The 19336-nt window shown below is 54.1% G+C and overlaps 1 protein-coding gene across 1 annotated transcript; it reads left to right on the top strand.

The window, feature by feature from the left end:
• Positions 1 to 4041: 4041 nt before the first annotated feature.
• On the top strand, positions 4042 to 18655 carry TAS1R2 (taste 1 receptor member 2). The gene is made up of 6 exons (XM_070404207.1): positions 4042 to 4855; positions 6510 to 6810; positions 8045 to 8818; positions 11083 to 11292; positions 15871 to 15994; positions 17463 to 18655. The coding sequence occupies exons 1-6, from the start codon at positions 4593 to 4595 to the stop codon at positions 18389 to 18391; spliced, it is 2601 nt and encodes an 866-aa protein (XP_070260308.1). The 5' UTR covers positions 4042 to 4592; the 3' UTR covers positions 18392 to 18655.
• The last annotated feature ends 681 nt before the right edge of the window (positions 18656 to 19336 follow it).

Genomic DNA, 19336 nt, shown 5'->3' with positions numbered 1-19336 from the left:
CTCCTCCGTGTGCTCTGTTTATCTGGAGAACCCTGAGAATAACGTGCCAGGGACTTTGTTTCTCGGAGCGCCTGAGGAAGCAGGCGCTGCCACGCCCCGTTCTGCAGTCAGGACAGTGCAGAAAGGTAAGGGCACCTGCCAAGCGCGTGGCATCACTGGAACAGAAACACAGGGCTGTCCAGTTCCAGAACCTGCTTTTTCCTCCACCCAGATGTTCATACACGGGGCTGACTGCCTTGCAAAGACCCGCTCAGCTGCCAAATGACATGAGGGGAGCAACTGTGGCCACTTAGCTTGAGCCCAGTTTCTGGGTACAAGCCCACCTGGTCCAGCTGACTTAGAGGGGGTCACGTGTCTCCTGGCCTGTCCCCACCCACAGAGAATGTATAGGGGTGTCACCTATGCCAGCTCCTGGCCGACAGGCTGACTCGGAGCTCCTGGGGGTCCAGAGGAAGCGTTAAGGTACAGACCCACCCTCTTGAGAGAGTCACGCCATTTCCATTCATTCCCCCACCACACTGACACCCCTATCCCAGATCCAGCAATCTGGGCTGTTGGCATGGAGGGTCTCAGAGCTCTGGGAGGGGTGTGGAGACTACCCTTGACAGAGCCCCCACCCTGCTCACCCAGGGGCTACCACTGATTCGTGCAAGAGGGGGCTTGACCCAGACAAAGGGTAGCACCCAGTGCCCAGGCTGGAGTTTATGGAAGTTAAGGATGTCAACTGCATTTTGTAGTCCTTACTAATGTTTTTGCATGAATGGAGTGACTTGCTCAAGGTCACACTGAGACAGCAGCAGAGCTGGTTGACCACTGGCTAAGAGCATTAGCTACCTAATCTCATGAAGCCTTGACAGTGGCCTTGCTAGGTAAGGCACCACGAGGTGTGAGAGTTACTTCAATCCTCTGTGCCTCAGTCTCCTCATCTGCAAAGTGGGAGCCATAGAATGTACCTTTAGGGCTGCCGTGAGAATCTGAGGATGTGACGTCTAAAGCCTTAAGCACAGTGCCCTCGCCGGTTGGCTCAGTGGATAGAGCATCGGCCTATGGACTGAAGGGTCAGAGATTCAATTCCAGTCAAGAGCATGTACCTTGGTTGTAGGCTCAATCCCTGGCCCTGGTTGGGGCACGTGTGAGAGGTAACCAATGGATGTGTCCCTCTCACATTGATGTTTCTCTCTCCCCCTCTCCCTTCCACTCTTTTTTAAAAAAAATCAATGGAAAAATATCCTTGGGTAAGGATTAACAACAACTGAAGAGTGTGCTAATCTAGGTGCATGGAAACAATGGCTAGGGCTTAAGGCAAAGATAAAGCCTTGAGCATGCACCAGTGGGTCTATTTACTACACTGGCCTCCAGACGGACCACACAGGAACCGAGGATGGACGTGTGGTGGGGGAATGAATGGAAATGGCGTGACTCTGAAGAGGGTGGGTCTGCACCCTAATGCTTCCTCTGGACCCCCAGGAGCTCCGAGTAGCCTGTCGGCCAGGAGCTGGCACAGGTGACCTTCATTTCCTTAGAGTTCATGCCTGACTGGCCGCCCCTGGGACCGCGGTGGCACGGACATCCGGCCTCAGTCAAATGGTTCACGCTCCAAGCCCGGACCTGCGCTGGGCCCGTCACACAGGGAAATGAGACTTCATGGGCCGGCACGGACACGGGGACTTACTGTGGTGACCATGCAAAGAGGCCTTGGGCACCTGCTCGGGTACTGGGCTCTCAGGAGCCACCAGCCCCCTGCTCTGGGAGACAGAAGGCAGAGGAAACGGAGCGAGCAGTGGCTTGGAGCCACCGCCTGCCCCAGTTAAATGGAGGTGGAGGTGCCGGTGGGGAGGGCAGGGGATGACAGTGGTAGAGGAGCAGCTGGAAGTCAGGGACCTGGTGGAGCAGGTGGTAAGGAGCATGCGCTGTGAGGCCCATAGCCCTGGGTTCATCCCCGGCCCTCCTACTAACCAGCAGGATGACCTTGAGTAGTCGGTCCACCTCTGGCCTCCATTAGGCCTCCCACAGAAGGCATTAGGCTCCTGAGCCTTGGTTTCCTCATCTGTACAATGGGGGCAGAATCCTCCCCACAACTGTGCTGAGCGGACAATGCTGTTTGAAAGCATCGCAGAGGCTCCATGAAGGTGGCTTTCCTTCCCTTTGGCTCTTATTGGGCTTGTGGTCATTTGGAACCTCCAGATCCTTTTCTGGTTGAGACACAGCCTGCTGGAGGTCACCCAGCCAAGAGTGGTGAGGAGGCATAAGTGGGTCTCTGGGTTCAGTGGAGTTTCTCCCATAGGCCTCAGCTGACCCTTAGATCCCCGAGCTCCAGGGCCCACTCCACTGTTAACTTCTAACCTCTCACAGGCTGGGCCCCCTGAGAAGTGGCTCTGAGGCTTCCCTGGTGACCCTCCTCTGAAGTGTCTGAACCAAGTCAGCTGGCTGGGGGGGGTGGAATGGGGGTGGCATCTCCTGGACCTTTGGGGAGACCCTCCCTGCCACACCCTAAGCCAGATTGGAGCTGGGTTCCCAGCTGCCCGGCTTTTCCTGGATGGGGGAGCACTGGTAGGAAAGAAACAGGTGAGTAGGGTGGGGAAGGGCTGATGCAGCCCCCAGTCCCTGGGGTTGGGCCCCTCTTGGGGGCTCCCCCTGTGCTCCATGGGAGGGGAGGAAGGAAATTGAGGGCAGCCTCCTCCAGCCCCACCTTTCCGTGAGCACCTCAGGGGAGCAATGGGCAGCTTCTCCAGGGCCCCCCATTTCCACGGCTGCCCCCACCCCATGTACTTTGCATGAGCTTGTCATGGCTCTCCCTCACCTTGGCAACCAGTGGCCACACAAGTGTGAGCATGGGGACCTCAGGCCCTGGACTGGGCCATGAAGGTGACAGTTGTGTCAGGCCTGGGCCACCAGGGCATGTGCTGTGTGTGCAGCCCTGAAGGAGAGTCATGGTGACACAGTGTCCCAGGCACCTGCCCTCAGGGCGGTCAGTGACTCAGCCACATCCAGTTGCCTCTGAGATGATGTCAAGGCCAGAGGACCGTAGAGACTCTATCACCCAGCCCAGGGCGTCTCAGCGCGGGGTCTTCGGAGAAGCCCAAGCCTGGCGGCGTCCTGGATTCTCAGCTGCATTTGCCACGTGTTACATTCGCATCCGGGATTTTCATGGGAATCTCCCAAGGATCCCTGCCCAGGCATGCGAGTCCAGTTTACAGGAGGGGAACGGAGGCAAGAGAATGGAAGGGGCCTGCCCAAGGGCAGCCTGCGCACTGACTGCCACAGAGCTGGACCGGAGGCCGAGGTGTCTGACCTCTGTCCGTTGCTCCTTCAGATTTGGGTCCTCAGGGGGCTCCTCCGTCCACGCTGACAGCCACACCAAGAAGCTCTCCCTGTCCAGGGGGCCCCGTGTTCCTTCCTCGTGGGATCTGCTTGGTTGCCACCACTCCCATCAGCCCCGCTTTGAGCCTTGGATTCCTTCAATCCACAAACCTGCTCTGTGGCTTTGAATAAGTTACTGTCCCTCTCTGAACCTCAGTCTCCTCATCTGCTAAATGGGGAAACAGAAGAGGTAGTGAGAATAAAATGGGATGATGGAGCGTGGTGAGTGCTCAGCAGTGAGCCCTTGGAACACAGTAACAATAGAAATGACCTGTGCTCCTGGTCACCGTCACTCCCCCCAGGCTGTGGCACAGGCCTTGCCCCCCACCCACCCCAACACACACACACAGAACTCCTTATCTCCTCTCTGCTGGCCGCACAGCCTGGGCATCACGGAGCTGTCCTGACTCGCTTTACACTTGAATGGGGTTGTGGGGAAACCACCTCAGAGTCTGGCCGTGCGATTTGAATCTCTGCTCTGTGGTTTGTACAACCCAGGGTGGGTTTCTTAACCTCCCTGTGCCTCAGTTTCTGCATCTGTGAACCGGGGTTAGAAACACTTCCAGTTTTCATGAGCATTGAGAGAGATGGAGACTGCCCGGGCCGGTGTGGCTCAATGGTTTAGCATCGACCTGTGAACCAGAGGGTCACGGTTCGATTGATTCCCGGTCAAGGTACATGCCCTGGTTACAGGCTCAATCCCCAGTGGGGGGCGTGCAGGAGGCAGCTGTTCAATGATTCTCATCGTTGATGTTTTTATCTCTCTCTCCCTCTCCCTTCCTCTCTGAAATGAATTTAAAGAGAGAGAGGGAGAGAGAGAGAGAGAATGACAAGCACTCAGCACAGCGCCTGGTTCTTATTGACAATGGCTACGGCTTTGGGGACACCTGCTATAGGCCAGATGCCATTTAATTACCACAGGCCAGGCCACCTTGGTCAGGCGCTGAGGTCGGGCTCCATCTCCCAACCTGCTCTGTCTCCTGGTTGATCTACTGTGTCCTTTACTGCCAGGTGTTTGAACATCAGGGGATGCGCCACGAGGCAGAAGGCCAGGGCCCAGTTGGCAGGACATGCTCCCTCTACCTCCAAAGGTGGTTCTTCCCAACCATCCAGGCCCCGCAGTCCCTAACCAGCCTCCTCCCCCGCCACCCCACCCCCGGAGCCCTCTGACCTCTCCACCTGTCCCTGGTGCGTTCCCCACCCCGGACAGTGGCAGGACCGTCACTATGTAAATGTCTGTGCAAATCCCTTGGAGTCAAGCGGCCAGCTCTCTGGTGAGGCAGAGCGACCTCTGGGGACCCCACTTCCCAGCCATGGGACCTCAGGCCGGGGTGGTCTGCTCCCTGTTCTTTCTGCTCCAGGTCCTGGCTGTGCCGGCTGAGAACCCGGACTTCAGCCTGGCGGGGGATTACCTCTTGGGCGGCCTCTTCACCCTCCATGCCAACGTGAAGGGCACCGTCCACCTCAACTTCCTGCAGGTGCCCAAGTGCAATGAGTGAGTCTCCGGTGGGAGGCTGGACGTGGCGGTGAGGGTGGGTGGGAGCCGGGGCTGGTCCCGTGGTCCTCGGGAGGCCAGGCTGAGATTGGGGGCTCAGAAAGCTCCTCCTCATTCATTGCCAAATCCCCATCCTGGATCCACCTCGCTGGCCCCCAGGGAGGCCCCACACAGTCCGTGGTTCTGAAATTTGGCCATTGTGTTCTGAAACACTGAGATCTGGGTTGTCCCAATGCCATGTCTCTTACTATAGTTATAGGATGTTTCAGATCATAAGGCCGTGTCTCAGAGACCACCAAAACCACCCCACCCCCTCTGGCAATTAGGGGACTCCCAGGGAGTCCACTCCAAGGCCCCGTCGAGACACCAGGTGTCCTAACTTTGGAGGCAGAATGTGGCTCTTCTACAGCAGCTTCCCAGCTGGAGTGGACAGTTTGCCTGTGCCCAGGGCTGTGGTGAGGTGGGCAGGGGTGCTGCCAGGACTGGAGGGGACTTTCTGCACCCACCCTGTGAGCCCCTGGGGGTGGTAGCCTCGCTCAGAGATTGGGTGGGCCATCTCCTGGAGCCAGCCTGGGATTATACAATGTGACCTTGTGCAGAGAGGGTGAAGGCATTCTGGGAGAGAGGGAGAGAGGAAGGAGAGTGCAAAAGTTGACTGAGCACTGACTTCTGTGATGTTGGGGAAGATTAGATGCTGGCTTGAGAATGGTGAGGGTGATGGCACAGGGATGGTATGAAACATGATGTTAGATGTTCTGACACCTGTGATAATGGTAGGGAGTCCAGTGAAGTGATGGCAGTCATGGAAGTGATGATGATGATGTTTATAATGGTGATGGCTGGTGATAATAAAAAAAGGTGAAGAGTATGGTGATGATGGTGGTGGTGATGGTGATTGGTGGTAGGGACAATAGTGGTGATAGTGATGATGCTGATGCGTTGGTGGTGATGGTGGCGTGTTGATGGTGATGGTAAGGATGGTGGTGATGATAGTAGTAATGACTGTGATGATAGTGATAATGATGCTGATGGTGTTGGTGGCGATGGTGGTGTGTTGATGGTGATGGTGAGGATGATGGTGATGATGGTGGTAGTGATGGTAAGGATGGTGATAATGGTGGTGGTGAGGATGGTGGTAGAGATGATAGTGGTGATGGTGATAGTGGTGGTGGTGGTGATGCTGATGATGGTGGCATATTGATGGTGATGATGATGGTGGTGGTGATGATAGTATTAGTAATGGTGATCACAGACATGTGGTGGCAGTGGCAATGATATTGGTAACACGGATAGTAGGTGATGATGGTGACAGTGGGGTTAGTGATGATGGAGATTATAGTGGGTAATGCTGGCCACACTGGTGGACACTGGTAGAATGGTGACAGAGTCCAGAGCAATGGTGGTAAGGATGGCAATGGCAATGATTGACGGTGGCTACAGAGATAGAATGTCAGAGGCGGTCATAGGGATGATGATGATCCTAGAGATGCAGTACAGAGTCATTGAGGGGGTAAAAATGCCGGAACCTTCTGGAGTCTCTCTTTCTTGGGCAAGGCCTGCTCGGCTTTCCTTTGGCGTGTAGGACCAGCAGGCTGGCTCCCCTGCCCACCCCGCTCATTCCGGACCTGCCTCCCGCCCCACTGCGGCCCTCCAGGTACGAGGTGAAGGCGCTGGGCTACAAGCTCATGCAGGCCATGCACTTTGCGGTGGAAGAGATCAACAACCACAGCAGCCTGCTGCCTGGCGTACGGCTGGGCTACGAGATGGTGGACATCTGCTACGTCTCCAACAACATCCAGCCCGTGCTCTACTTCCTGGCGCAGGAGGACTATTTCCTGCCCATCCAGGAGGACTACAGCCACTACGTGCCCCGCGTCGTGGCCGTCATTGGCCCTGAAAACTCTGAGGCTACCATGACTGTGGCCCACTTCCTCTCCCTCTTTCTCCTTCCGCAGGTGAGAGCCTGTGCCCTGGGAGCAGGGGCTAGGAGGGGACAGAGGTGTGGTTGTCCAGAGGGCTCCCCCCTCCCCCGCCCCCAGTCATCGGGTGGAAGTGGGTGGGAGAGCGGAAGCAGGACATCAACCCCAGTCCTCGGCAAGCAGCCTGGCCTATTGGTTGAGAGCTCAGGCTTTGGAGGCAGACACCTGGGTGTGTGTCTTGGCTCTGAGTCGTGCCCATTGAGCCAATCTCTTAAGTCTTCTGAGCCTCAGTTTCCCCAGCTGCAAAGTGAGAGGATAGGAGTTCTACCTCAGGACTGTCTGATGATGAAAGCATTTAACCTATGCAAGAGTTTTTAGCACACAGTAGGTGGTCAATCATGTTCCTGTTGTTATGTAGAGCAGCGGTTGCCAAGGGTGTGGTCCGTGCTGTCCGAAAGTTGGCGACCCGCTGATGTAGAGCATCTTGCACAAGAATGGAAACTCAGAAAATGCTCAATGTTTTCCTGTGTAGTTGCCTAGCACAGAGCCTGCCACATAGTAGGTCCTCAAGAAAGTGCTATTGGCATTACTACTATTATCACTGTTATCATCACCATGATTGAAAGTGCCTAGTCCAGAACTGGCATAAAATATCTATTCATTAAAAAAGTAGCTAGCACTGGACTTGGCACACAGTAGATAGTTACAAATTCTGTAATTTTTGCTGTTTTAGAGAGAGGAAGGGGGAGAGAGAGAGAAACATTGATTTGTTCCACTTATTGATACATTTGTTGGTTGTTTCTTGTATGTGCCTTGATCCTAGGTCAAATCTGCAACCTTGGTGTATCAGATCGACACTCTAACCGAGCTACCCTGCTAGGGCCTTTGCTGTTGTTTTTATTCTGTAAAGCATCTAGCACAGGGTCTGACACATAGTAGGTGCTCAGTAAGTGTTCGTATTCTTATGTGAAACATCTACTCCAGTACTGAACTCATTCTTTCATTCATTTAACAAATATTTGCTGAGCACCTACTATGCCAGGTACTGTTGTAGGCTCTGAGGATACAGATGGGAACTTAGAGCTTATCTTCTAGGAGGAGAGACAGACAATAAATGTCAATAACTAAGTGGTTTAGGATGTTAGAGGTTGAGAAGTGCAATGGACAAAAGGAAAAGACCCCTAGGGTAAGGGAGATGGGACGAGTCATGGACTGGCGGAAGTGGGTAGAGGTGGACTGCAGGTTTAAACGGCCCCCTCCCCTCGGGCAGATCACCTTCAGCGCCATCAACGACGACCTGCGCGACAAGCAGCGCTTCCCGGCGGTGCTGCGCACGGCGCCAGGCGCCCACCACCACCTCGAGGCCATGGTGCAACTGCTGCTCCGCTTCCGCTGGAACTGGATCGTTGTGCTCGTGAGCGGGGACGACTACGGCCGCCGGAACAGCCAGCTGCTCAGCGAGCACCTGGCCCGCCACGACATCTGCGTGGCCCTGCACGAGGTGCTGCCCACGCCGCAGCCCAGCCAGGTGGTGACGCGGGAGGAGCGCAGGCGCCTGGAGGCCATCGTGGACAAGCTGCGGCACAGCTCCGCGCGCGTGGTGGTCGTGTTCTCGCCAGACCTGGTGCTGCACCACTTCTTCCGCCAGGTGCTGCGCCAGAACCTCACCGGCATCGTGTGGATCGCCTCCGAGTCCTGGGCCATCGACCTGGCCCTGCACAACCTCACCGAGCTGAGCCACACGGGCACCTTCCTGGGCATCACCACCGAGAGCGTGTCCATCCCGGGCTTCAGCGAGTTTCGTGTGCGCCGGGCTCAGGCCAGGACGCCGGCGTCCAGCAGGCCCAGTCCGGGAGGCACCTGCAACCAGGAGTGCGACGCCTGCCTGGACGCCCTCGAGTCCTTCAACACCATCCTCACGCTTTCCGGCGAGCGCGTGGCCTACAGCGTGTATTCTGCCGTCTATGCCGTGGCCCACGCGCTGCACAGCCTCCTCGGCTGCAGCCAGACCCACTGCTCCAAGGAGGTGGTCTATCCCTGGCGGGTGAGGAAAGCCAGGGCCACGGAGCAGGCGCAGAGTCTTTGGTTGCCATGGAGAGCGCTAGTCTCTCCATCCCCAGTGGGTTCTGGGCCAATGGGTGGAGAGGCCATGGGACATGGTGCCAAAACAAAAGTCCCTCTTCCTTAATTTAATCCTCACCACCCAAGACAGTCAGTCTGTCTGGAGGTTCAGGTCAAATTCTGTAGAAGCAAACCTGCTCGTAGTGGAGGCCCCAGGGCCCCCTGTGGTTGCTCCAGGGTCATGGCAGGGGTGGGGGTGGGGGTGGGGGTGGGGGGTGGGCTGGGGAATGGGCTTGTGGGCTCCCACCAGCTCTCTAGGCGCGGCTTCAGGTTTAGGGGTCACTGCCCAGGTCTGCGTCACCTTGATTCAGAGTTTAAGTCTATGTTTTCTGACTCTCACACACCTCCACCACCCAGCCCTCCCGGGAGGAGGCTTTACTGAGGATGAGGAGGAGCAGAGGGTTTCACAGCGGAGATGTGCACTTTCTCCTTTGCTACCAGACACCCCTGTGCTGAGCCCATTCCCTGGGGTTTTCACAGTTTGGGGCTCAGCCAATCCCCCAACCCTTGTCTCTGGCCCCCCTCTTTATTTTTCCCTTCCTCACTTTTCTAGATACTCACCCCTCACCGAATACCCAGCCACTTCACTAACTGAGCAATTTAGTTAGTTCTTTAGAAATCTCCCCTTTATTCTATTTATTTGTGCCTCTCTACTCACTGGACACATGTGTGCTAAGGACTTCACAGTCTAACCTTGCAGCCCTAAGTGTGTGTGTGTGTGTGTGTGTGTGTGTGTGTGTGTGTTTAATGTAGTTATTCTTCTAAAAGGCATTCTGGTGCCAGCTGGTAAAACACGATTTTACTCTGCGCCTGCTGCATTAGTAACATACAAATTGTCATGGGTGCTTTCCTGTGTTCTGAGTGCCCAGGACACACCCACCTTACCTCGCGGCCACCCTATGAGGTTGACAACCGACAAGCAGGGAAGCGGAGGGATGGGGAGTTAAGTGATTTGCCCATGAACGCTTAGTGGTAAACGGCAACCCGTGGCTTTGAACCCAGGTCCGGCCCATCCCACTGTGGTTTTCCCACTTCTCCTTGCAGGCATTCTCCAGCCACGGTTGGCAGTAGCTGTGATGAAGGATCAATCAACTTCTTTCCTCCCCTAATAGTGGAGACCAAAGAGCATTGATCATAGCAACCAGGCTATCCAGTCCCATTTGCTGAGCACCCACTACGCGCCAGGCCCTGGCTGCGCACTGCAAGAGAATCAGACCTTCATCCTGGGAGGGGACGAGGGCAGCTAATCAGATCTGTCCCTACTGAGTGCAGCAGGATGTCAGGATTGCAGCTGTGCGGGGTGGGGGTGGGGGTTGGGGGCAGGATTTAAGCAGGGGAAGGGCAGCAGCTGGACATTCCAGGAGGAAAGTCCTGAGTCCGAAAGCCTCTTTGGGGAGAAGGCCAGGGACCAGCTCCCTTGTCTCTCTGTCTGCCTGTCAGTCCCCAAGGTGAGGTGAGCTCTGGGCCCCCAACTTGTACCCCAATAGATTCCTATTTATGGAGGAAAAAAATCTAGGAGCCAGATTCAGTTGGAAGCCCATTCAGCATCAGACCAGAGAGGTTCAACGACTTGTTCAAAGTCACACAGCAAATTGAGGACAGAGCCAGGATGGAATTCAGGCCCCGGAATTCCAGTCCCAAGCGTGTTCTAGTTTGTCCCCTTGTCTGCATCCTGAGAGGAAGGGGATGGAGTGGGGGAGACTGGAGGGCAGGGGAGATTCCAGCAGCTCTTAAGATGAGAGAGGGCGTGGACTGTGGTCCCCAGGCATTAGGTTTCAGAGGGATGGCCAAGGGGACTTCCAGAGAAAAGAAATATTAGCAAATCCTCAATAGGAGATGACAATTTACTATTTTTCAGGCACTGTTCTAAGCCTCCAACATAGATTAACTTATTCATTCCCTCACAGCCCAGAAGATAGGGTTTCTGTTGCTCTCATTTTGTAGAAAAAAACTGGGGTTCAGAGAGGTTAAGTGACAGGTCCAAGGCCTCATAGCAAGTGGCCTAAACCCAGAGGTATCCGAGTCCAGAGCCAGAGCTCTCAGCCACTGCCTCCCAGACGCCACATTGACCAAGTCCTGGGGCCCCATTTCACAGGTGTGAAGATCAAGGCCAGTGGGATGCGACTGCTCCCAGGTCTGGCCAACCTCTGATGCCAGCTCCATGTCCCTGTTGTCTGGCCCCTCTAGCTGCTCCAGGAGATCAGGAAGGTCAACTTCACCCTCCTGGACCACCATATCTTCTTCGACGACCAAGGGGACCTGCCCATGCCCCTGGAGGTCATTCAGTGGCATTGGAACCGGAGCCAGAACCCATTCCAGACCATCGCCTCCTACCACCCGGAGCAGCAGCAGCTGAAGGACGTCCGCGGAGTATCCTGGCACACCCCTGACGGCACGGTCAGCTCTCAGGGCCTGGGCAGGGCCTATGCCAGAACGGCCAGGGCCCTTTTTATCAAGGAGGGCACCCGAGATTCGTGTTCCGTAGCTCATGGGTGTCCTCTTCGGGGTCCTGTCCTTACACCAATGATTGAGAACTGGAAGTTCAGGGCTTTCTGACTCCTTGGGACCCTAGGGATCAGCACCTCTGCAAAGTAAATATTCACTGGACACATGTGTGCTAAGGACTTCAATTCTCACGTCAAACCTAGGAAATAGATGCAACCGTTCTCCTATCTTATTAGGAAACCGAAGGCACAGAGAGGTTGCATGACCTGCCTAAGGCCACACAGCATGTCTGTGGTGAAGGTTCCCTCTGTACAGCATTCAGGCTACATCCTGTCAGTTAGTACTCGGGTTTTGGTACAGTAGCTATGCCTTTAAATGTGTCTGACAGCTGTCAACCTAAAGCTTCGTTTTTAATCCTCCTCAGATAGTATGCTGTCAGAATTCTGCTGGCGTGGGGAGGGGTAGAAACCCAGCCTTGTGGCGGAGGGGATCGAGGGACCTCAAAGCTACTGGAAAACCCCATTACGCTCCTCCTGCCTCACACTCTATCCCCGGTTCCAGGGCTGCTGGTCCAGGCTCCTTGGGGATTTTTATGGAGTAAATTGGTTTGGTGTCTTTGTTTGCTAAGGCTGCCGTAACACACCACCACAGACTGGGGGGCTTAGAGGACAGAAATGTAGCCCTGGCCAGGTGGCTCAGTTGGTTGGAGCATCATCCCATTCACCAACAGGTTGGCTGTTTGATTCCTGATCAGGGCACATACTCAGGTTGTGGGTTCTATCCCCGGTGGAGGTGTGTACAGGGGTCAACTGATGGATTTCTCTCTCTCCCTCTCTCTCTCTCTCTCTCTCTCAATCAATAAAAACATATCTTTGGGTGAGGATTAAAACATAATGAAAAGAACAGAAGTGTATTGTCTCACAGTCCTAGAGGCTGGAGGTCCAAGATCAAGGTGTTGGTAGGGTTAGTTCCTTTTGAGGGCTGGGAGGGAGCATCCATTTCCCGCCTCTCTCCTGGCTCCTGGCGGCTTTCCGTGGCTTCTGCAGCATCACCCTGACCTCTGCCTTCTTTGCCTGTGCTCTCCCTGTGGGTATATCTGTCTCCATGCCTCTCCCTTTTGTAAGGACATTCATCAGCTTAGAGCAGGGCCCACCCTCTCCAGTATGACTTCCTCTAAGCTAGTCACACCAATAAATCAATGAACAACAAGTGTTGGTGAGGATATGGAGGAAAGGGAACCCTGGTGCCCTCCTGCTAGGATTGCAAATTGGTGCAGCCACTAGGGAAAGCAGTATGAGGGTCTTCAGAAAGTTAAAGACAGAACTACCTTATGACCTAGCAATTCCACTTATGAGTATTTATCCGAAGAAATCCAAAACACTCATTCAGAAAGATACATGCATCCCTATGCTCCTTGCAGCATGATTTACAACTAGAGGCCTGGTGCATGATCAAGGCCTGGCTGGCGATCAGGGCCAATCTGTGGGGTGACTGGTGGGGCAATTGGGGGGCCCCCCACTGGCATCTGCCTTGGCCAGCCTGGTGCCACTCGTTCACAGGCCCCGCCCCCTGCTGCCACCGCCAGTCGCCTCCCTCTGTGGGGTGACTGGCAGGGCAATGGGGGGGGGGTCGCTGGCACTCGCCTTGGCTGGCCTGGGGCCTGCAGGCTGGGGGCAGCTCTTGCATTGAGTGTCTGCCCCTTGGTGGTCAGTGCACGTCATAGCAACTGGTTGTTCCACCGATTGTTCCACAGTTCGGTCAATTTGCATATTAGGCTTTTATTATATAGGATAGCTGAGCTATGGGAGCAAGCTAATTGCCCATCAATAGATGGCTGGATAAAGATGTGGTATATCTAGGTGATGTTCTGGTTGGTGAACATAAGCATTTGTAGCTATGAATTTCCCCTTAGCCTTGCTTTGCTGTGTTTGCAGTTTCATTTATCACTAAGTATTTTCTAATTCCCCCTATGATTTCTCATTTGATCCATAGTTTGTTTAAGAGCATTGTTTAATGTCCAAAAATGTGTGAATTTTCCTGTCTTCCTTCTGTGTTGCATTTCTAACTTCATTTATAACTTGTGTGCTATCTTTAAAAGTCTGTCGAGACTTAATTTGTGGTCAAACGCATGGTCTGTTCTGGAAAATGACCTTTGTGAACTTGAGAAGGATGTGTATTCTGTTGTTGAGCAGAGTGTCCTGTATATGTTAGATCTACTTAGGTCATTGTGTTGTTCAAGCCCTCCATTTCCTTACTTATTTTCTGTTTGATTGTTCTACCTGCCATCAAGAGGGGGTATTGAAGTCTTTAAGTGCTATTGTGGATTATGATATTTAAATCATCTATTTCCTCCTTTGATTGTGATGGTTTTTGCATCATGTATTTTGGGGCTCTCGTTAGATATATATATGTTTATAATTATTATATCTTTTTAAAATATATATTTTTTATTGATTTCAGAGAGGAAGGGAGAGGGAGAGAGAGAGATAGAAACATCAATGATGAGAGAGAATCATTGATAGGCTGCCTCCTGCACACCCCCTCCTGGGGATTGAGCCTGCAAACCAGACATGTGCCCTTGGCCAGAATCGAACCTGGGACCCTTCAGTCTGCAGGCTGACGCACTATCCACTGAGCCAAATTGTCCAGGGCTATTATATCTTCTTAATAGATTGACCCTATTATCATTATAAAATGTCCTTCATTTTCTCTAGTAACCATTTTGTTGGTATTTTCTCACCCTCTGACTTTTTTTGCTTTGAGATTTTTGTCTTTGTTTTTTGTGTGCTTTGAATATGATATACCTAGGTGCAGATTTTTTGGGTACTCATCCTGCTGGGTGTTCTCAGCTTCCTGGACCTGTCATTAATTTTAGAGAATTCTCAGCCAATATTCCTTCAAATATTTCCTCTGTTCCTTGCTGTCTTTCTTCTCCTTTGGGTATTCCCATTATATGTCTGTTGTACCTTTTGTCATAGTTCATAGTTCTTGGATATTCTGTTCCCCATCCCCCCCCCCCCCCCCCCCCCGCCCCACACACACACACACACTCTTTTTTTCTCTTTACTTTTCAGTTGAGGAGGTTTTTATTGAAATATCTTCAAGCTCACTGGTTCTTTCCTTGGCTATAAGCCTACTGGTGAGCTCATCAGAGGCATTCTTCACTTCTGTTACCACACTGCTGGTTTTAAAATCCTAGCATCTCCTTTTGATTCTTCTTAAGTTTCCACTTCTCTGCTTCCATTACCCATCTGTCCTTGTGTGCTGCCCACTTTTTTGATCGCAGTCGTAGCCTATTCATCATAGTTAGTTCACATTCCTGGTCTGATAATTCCCAAGTCTTGGACATCCCTGAGCCTCATCCTGGTGCTTGTTTCTCTCTTCAGACCGTGATTTGTTTCTGTCTTGTAGCATGCCTTGCCATGTTTCTGTTGAAGGCCAGGCATGAAGTGTTGGTTAAAAGGAACTGAGGTAAAGAAATCTTTAGCAGGAGATTCCATGTTTATCTGGGTAGGAGTTAGGCTTTATTTACCATTGGCTGTCACTGTCCTGTCAGAGGTTACAGGGACTATGCGGGGGGTGTGGGGGGGGAGGTACAGAAGACAGGGGACTTCTGAGGGGCCGGGGTTGAGTGGTTCTGCTGTCCTTCCCCCCACCCCCCACCCCCATTCTGGGCCCTTGGCCCTTCTTCTGTGCACTCTCAGAACATTGATCAGAATGATTTTTATACAACCCGAATCTAATCCAGCCCTTTCCACACTCAAGAACTATGGCTGCCCCCCATCTCCCCTCCATTGTTAGTGTCCCAGGGGCGAGCCTCAGAAGGCTTTCCCCCCTTCCCACCCTCTGCCTGTGCATCTCGATCCCAGCCAGGCCCAGATATGCCTTCTTCCCACACAGGTCATTCCACGCCCCTCCCCTACCCCACTGCTCTCACTGTTCCCCTACTTGTAATTCCTTCCCTTAGTAAGCAATCGCTAGAGGCCTCCTCTGTGCCGGGTATCCTTCTAGGTTCTAGAAATACAGCAGCAAAAACAATAGACATGGTCACTGCCTGCCTGTTCTTGTTCACCTGCCCCTCCCTGCAGGCAGGGGTTCTCAGACTCTTTGTTGTAAGTGACCAAAAGTGATGTAACAAAACATTAATTTATTGCCTCGCATCACTGAAACCTCTAGGGGTAGAAGTGAGGCTTCAGACATGGATGGATCCAGGGTCTCCATCTCTCAGTTTCTCCCCAGGCGTGTTCTCTGCCCTGGAGACAAGGTGGCTGCCAGCAGCCCCAGAGTCACATCCTGTCCTCTCAGCAGCCTCCGAGCGTCTGTCTCCACAGTTGGGGGGGTACAGTGAGGTCTTGGGCAGGCAAGGGTCCCTACAAAGGTCCAGTTCTAATGGCGACCCCAGCACCCCTTTCCCTCCCCGCAGACAGGGCCAGGCTTCCCGACCCTGAGCCTCCTGCTGGCGGGGGAGGGCGAGGAGTTCCTCGGAGGGAGGGGAAGAGGGCTCAGTGTCTCATGCCCTCCTCCCTCCAGGTCCCCGTGTCCACGTGTTCCAGGGACTGCCAACCTGGGCAAAAGAAGAAGTCTGTGGGCATCCACCCCTGCTGCTTTGAGTGTCTTGACTGCCCCCCTGGCACCTTCCTCAACAAAACTGAAGGTATGGTTTGCAGGATGGCACCCCTGCCCTGCCCTTGTCCTGCCCCAGGGGTCTCCGGGCCCCTCCCCACTTGGCTGGTCTCCCCGAGGCAATGTAAGTGTCCCATGCCAGGGGCCATATTTGACTCCACTTGTATCTCCCCATCTGCAGCGCAGGTGGTTTAGGGAGAAGGAACAGCACCCAACCAGGTGGGGCTGAACCTGATCTGGATCCACACACACACAGTCCATTGCCCAGGGATGTCAGGCCAGGGAGTCCACCGGGGGATGGATGGATGGGTGGGTGGCTCTGCCAACAGAAGAAACATTTCTGGAAGCCAGGGACAGTACAGTAGGTCCTCGGGTTACGTCGGAGATCCGTTCCTACGGCACGACGTAATGCGATTTTCGCCGTAAGTCGGAACCCACCTACATAAGCACCTACGTCACTCACATGGAGCACAGACACAGCAGTAATGAAGTGAAACAGTAAAAAAAATTTAAAAGAAAGATAACAATTCCTGACCTTGACTTGTGGCAAATAAATAATAAAAAATATAAAGCACATATGTACATACGTCAAAATGACGGAACTTTTTTATTTTATAAATAAATGGGAGATGGCGACATAACCATGAAACGATGTACGTCGAGTCCGATATAACCCGAGGACTGTCTGTATATGATTTATCTCTGGCCTCCTAAGTGCCTAGTGTAGGTCAGAGCACACAATGGTTGCTCAGTGAATAGGTCCTGGATGATTTTCTTTATTGGAAGAACGAACTGACATCTCTCCCTATAGATCATAAACTCCAGGAAGGCGGGGGGCAATGTCACCTTTCTGTCCATGTTAGTGTTTAGCACAATTCGGAGCTGGGGCTCAAATTATTTTTTTCATGGCTTCACTGATTAGTAAATTAAATGGGTGCATCTGTCTGCCAATCAGAGCACTTACTGTGTGCTCAGCGGAGAGCAGGGCAGAGTAGCTGCCCAACAAGTGTGTCCAGTGATTTCGCTGGCCTTTCTCTCCCAACTTGCGGATAGCCTGACGGCAGGGGGCGGGGCTTAGGCATCTCTGTGGCCTCGGGGGCCTATCACAGTGGGTGGTCTCAAAAACATATTTGCTGAATGAATTCTGAATAAATAGTTGAATATCTCTCCCACCGGAGAGTGAGGTCTTGGAAGGAAGGAATTACAGTTGTTCGGCTCTGAGTCAAGGCCACTGCGGTCCAGATCCTGCCTCTGTAAAGTACGGGCTTTGTGAGCTTCCCTGGCTGAGCCTCAGTTTCCTTTATCTGTGAAATGGGTTTGCTGTGAGCATTTGATGAGCCAGTGGGGAAAGGGACTCAGTGAGTGTTGGCTATGACCGCAGGAGTCGTCCTTCGCTCCCTCTCTCCATCCCCGGAGCCTGGCCCCGTGCAGGCCCCGAGGATGTAGGTACTGGGAGGGTGGGCTCGGCTGACGGGAATTGCCGGGGGCCTCTTGTATAGATGAGTTTGACTGCCAACCCTGCCCAAGCAACGAGTGGTCCCACAGGAGAGACACCTCCTGCTTCAAGCGGCGACTGACATTCCTCCAGTGGCACAACGCACTCACCATCTTTGTGGTCCTGCTGGCGGCCCTGGGCTTCCTCGGCACACTGGCCATCCTGGCCATATTCTGGAGGCACCTCCAGACGCCCATGGTCCGTTCGGCTGGGGGCCCCATGTGCTTCCTGATACTGACATCGCTGCTGGTGGCGTACCTGATGGTCCCCGCGTACGTGGGGCCGCCCACGCCCGTCACGTGCCTCTGCCGCCAGACCTTCTTCACCCTCTGCTTCACCATCTGCATCTCCTGCATCGCCGTGCGCTCCTTCCAGATCGTCTACGTCTTCAAGATGGCCCGCCGCCTCCCGCGCGCCTATGGCTACTGGGTTCGCTACCACGGGCCCTACGTCTTTGTGGCAGCCATCACGGCGCTCAAGGTGGCCACGGTGACAACCAATCAGGTGATCACTGCCACCGGCCCCACCGCCCGCGCCGACCCCGGGGACCCCAAGATCATGATCCTCTCCTGCAACCCCGACTACAGCAAGGGGCTGCTGGTCAACACCAGCCTGGACCTGCTGCTCTCCGTGGTGGGCTTCAGCTTCGCCTACATGGGCAAGGAGCTGCCCACCAACTACAACGAGGCCAAGTTCATCACCTTCTGCATGACCTTCTACTTCACCTCCTCCATCTCCCTCTGCACCTTCATGTCTGTCTACGAGGGGGTGCTGGTCACCTTCCTGGACCTCTTGGTCACTGTGCTCAATCTCCTGGGCATTAGCCTGGGCTACTTCGGCCCCAAGTGCTACCTGATCCTCTTCCACCCGGAGCGCAACACGCCAGCCTACTTCAGCAGTGCCATCCAGGGCTACACCATGGGCAGGGACTAGCGCCGCCCATGGGGCCGGAGGGCCTGGGTGCTGGGAGATGCAGGTCGGGGGCTTGCCTGTTCATGCGATCCCTTCCTGTGACTACCTGGTTCTGGTCTCTGATTGGCGTCCCCTCCAGGTTCTCTGCCCACCTAGTCATGGCCGCCTAGACATACTCACGCTTGGCCCACCTAGTCATGGCCGCCTAGACATACTCACGCTTGGTTCCTTTCCCTCAAGCTGCTTAGCTTGCCAGGCACTGCCCCCCCCCCCCCCCCCCGGAAAAATGACCCAAGGTGACCTACTGCTGGTCTACTAGGACCGGTCTGATTTGGCAGCCTACAGGCGCCATCTGGTGGTCACAGCGGGCATCTGCGAATTCCGGCTCATTCCCTTGGCCTGTGCTCTTGGCGGGGATGGGCTTGGTGTGGGAGGGTGTGGGAGGATGTGAGCTCAGGTAACGTTGCCCGGGTATCTAGCTCCCCACGTGTCTGTGTCTCATCTCCCAGACCCCCCCAGAGCTTGGACCCAGGCTTCTGTGTTGTGTCTGAATAATGGCTGGCACAGTGGGCGCTTCCTAAATGCTTGAGAATAAACCTCACGTGGGCGAAACGAGTGAGTTTCCTTCTTGTTTCCGGGGCCCCTGAGAAAGAACATGTGGAAGCAGAGCCCTCCCCGCCTCTAAGACGGGAGCAGTAGCTCTTCAGCAGAGATGATGTGTGTGAGGTGCACATGGCACCCTCCGGAAAGGCCAGCCATCGCAAATCCCCATGACCCCGGAACCATCAGGGACAAAATACAGTCGTGTTTCCTTTTTACATCCAAACGACCGTGGCATGTGCTCTGGCCCGGGGTCCTAACCCACCCCAGCGAATTCTGGGTGTTGTCCTCCGGGTATCTGGGCCGCCTGTGTGCCCCAGAGCCGGCGTGCGCCAGGGCACTGCGGAACTTGCAGACGCTGCCCTG

This window comes from Myotis yumanensis, unplaced genomic scaffold, assembly GCF_028538775.1.
Source record: "Myotis yumanensis isolate MYYU_CA2020_CCGP unplaced genomic scaffold, mMyoYum1.0.hap1 SCAF_2, whole genome shotgun sequence".
NCBI classification, from domain to species: domain Eukaryota; kingdom Metazoa; phylum Chordata; class Mammalia; order Chiroptera; family Vespertilionidae; genus Myotis; species Myotis yumanensis.
This window is presented reverse-complemented; position numbering and strand designations above follow the sequence as displayed.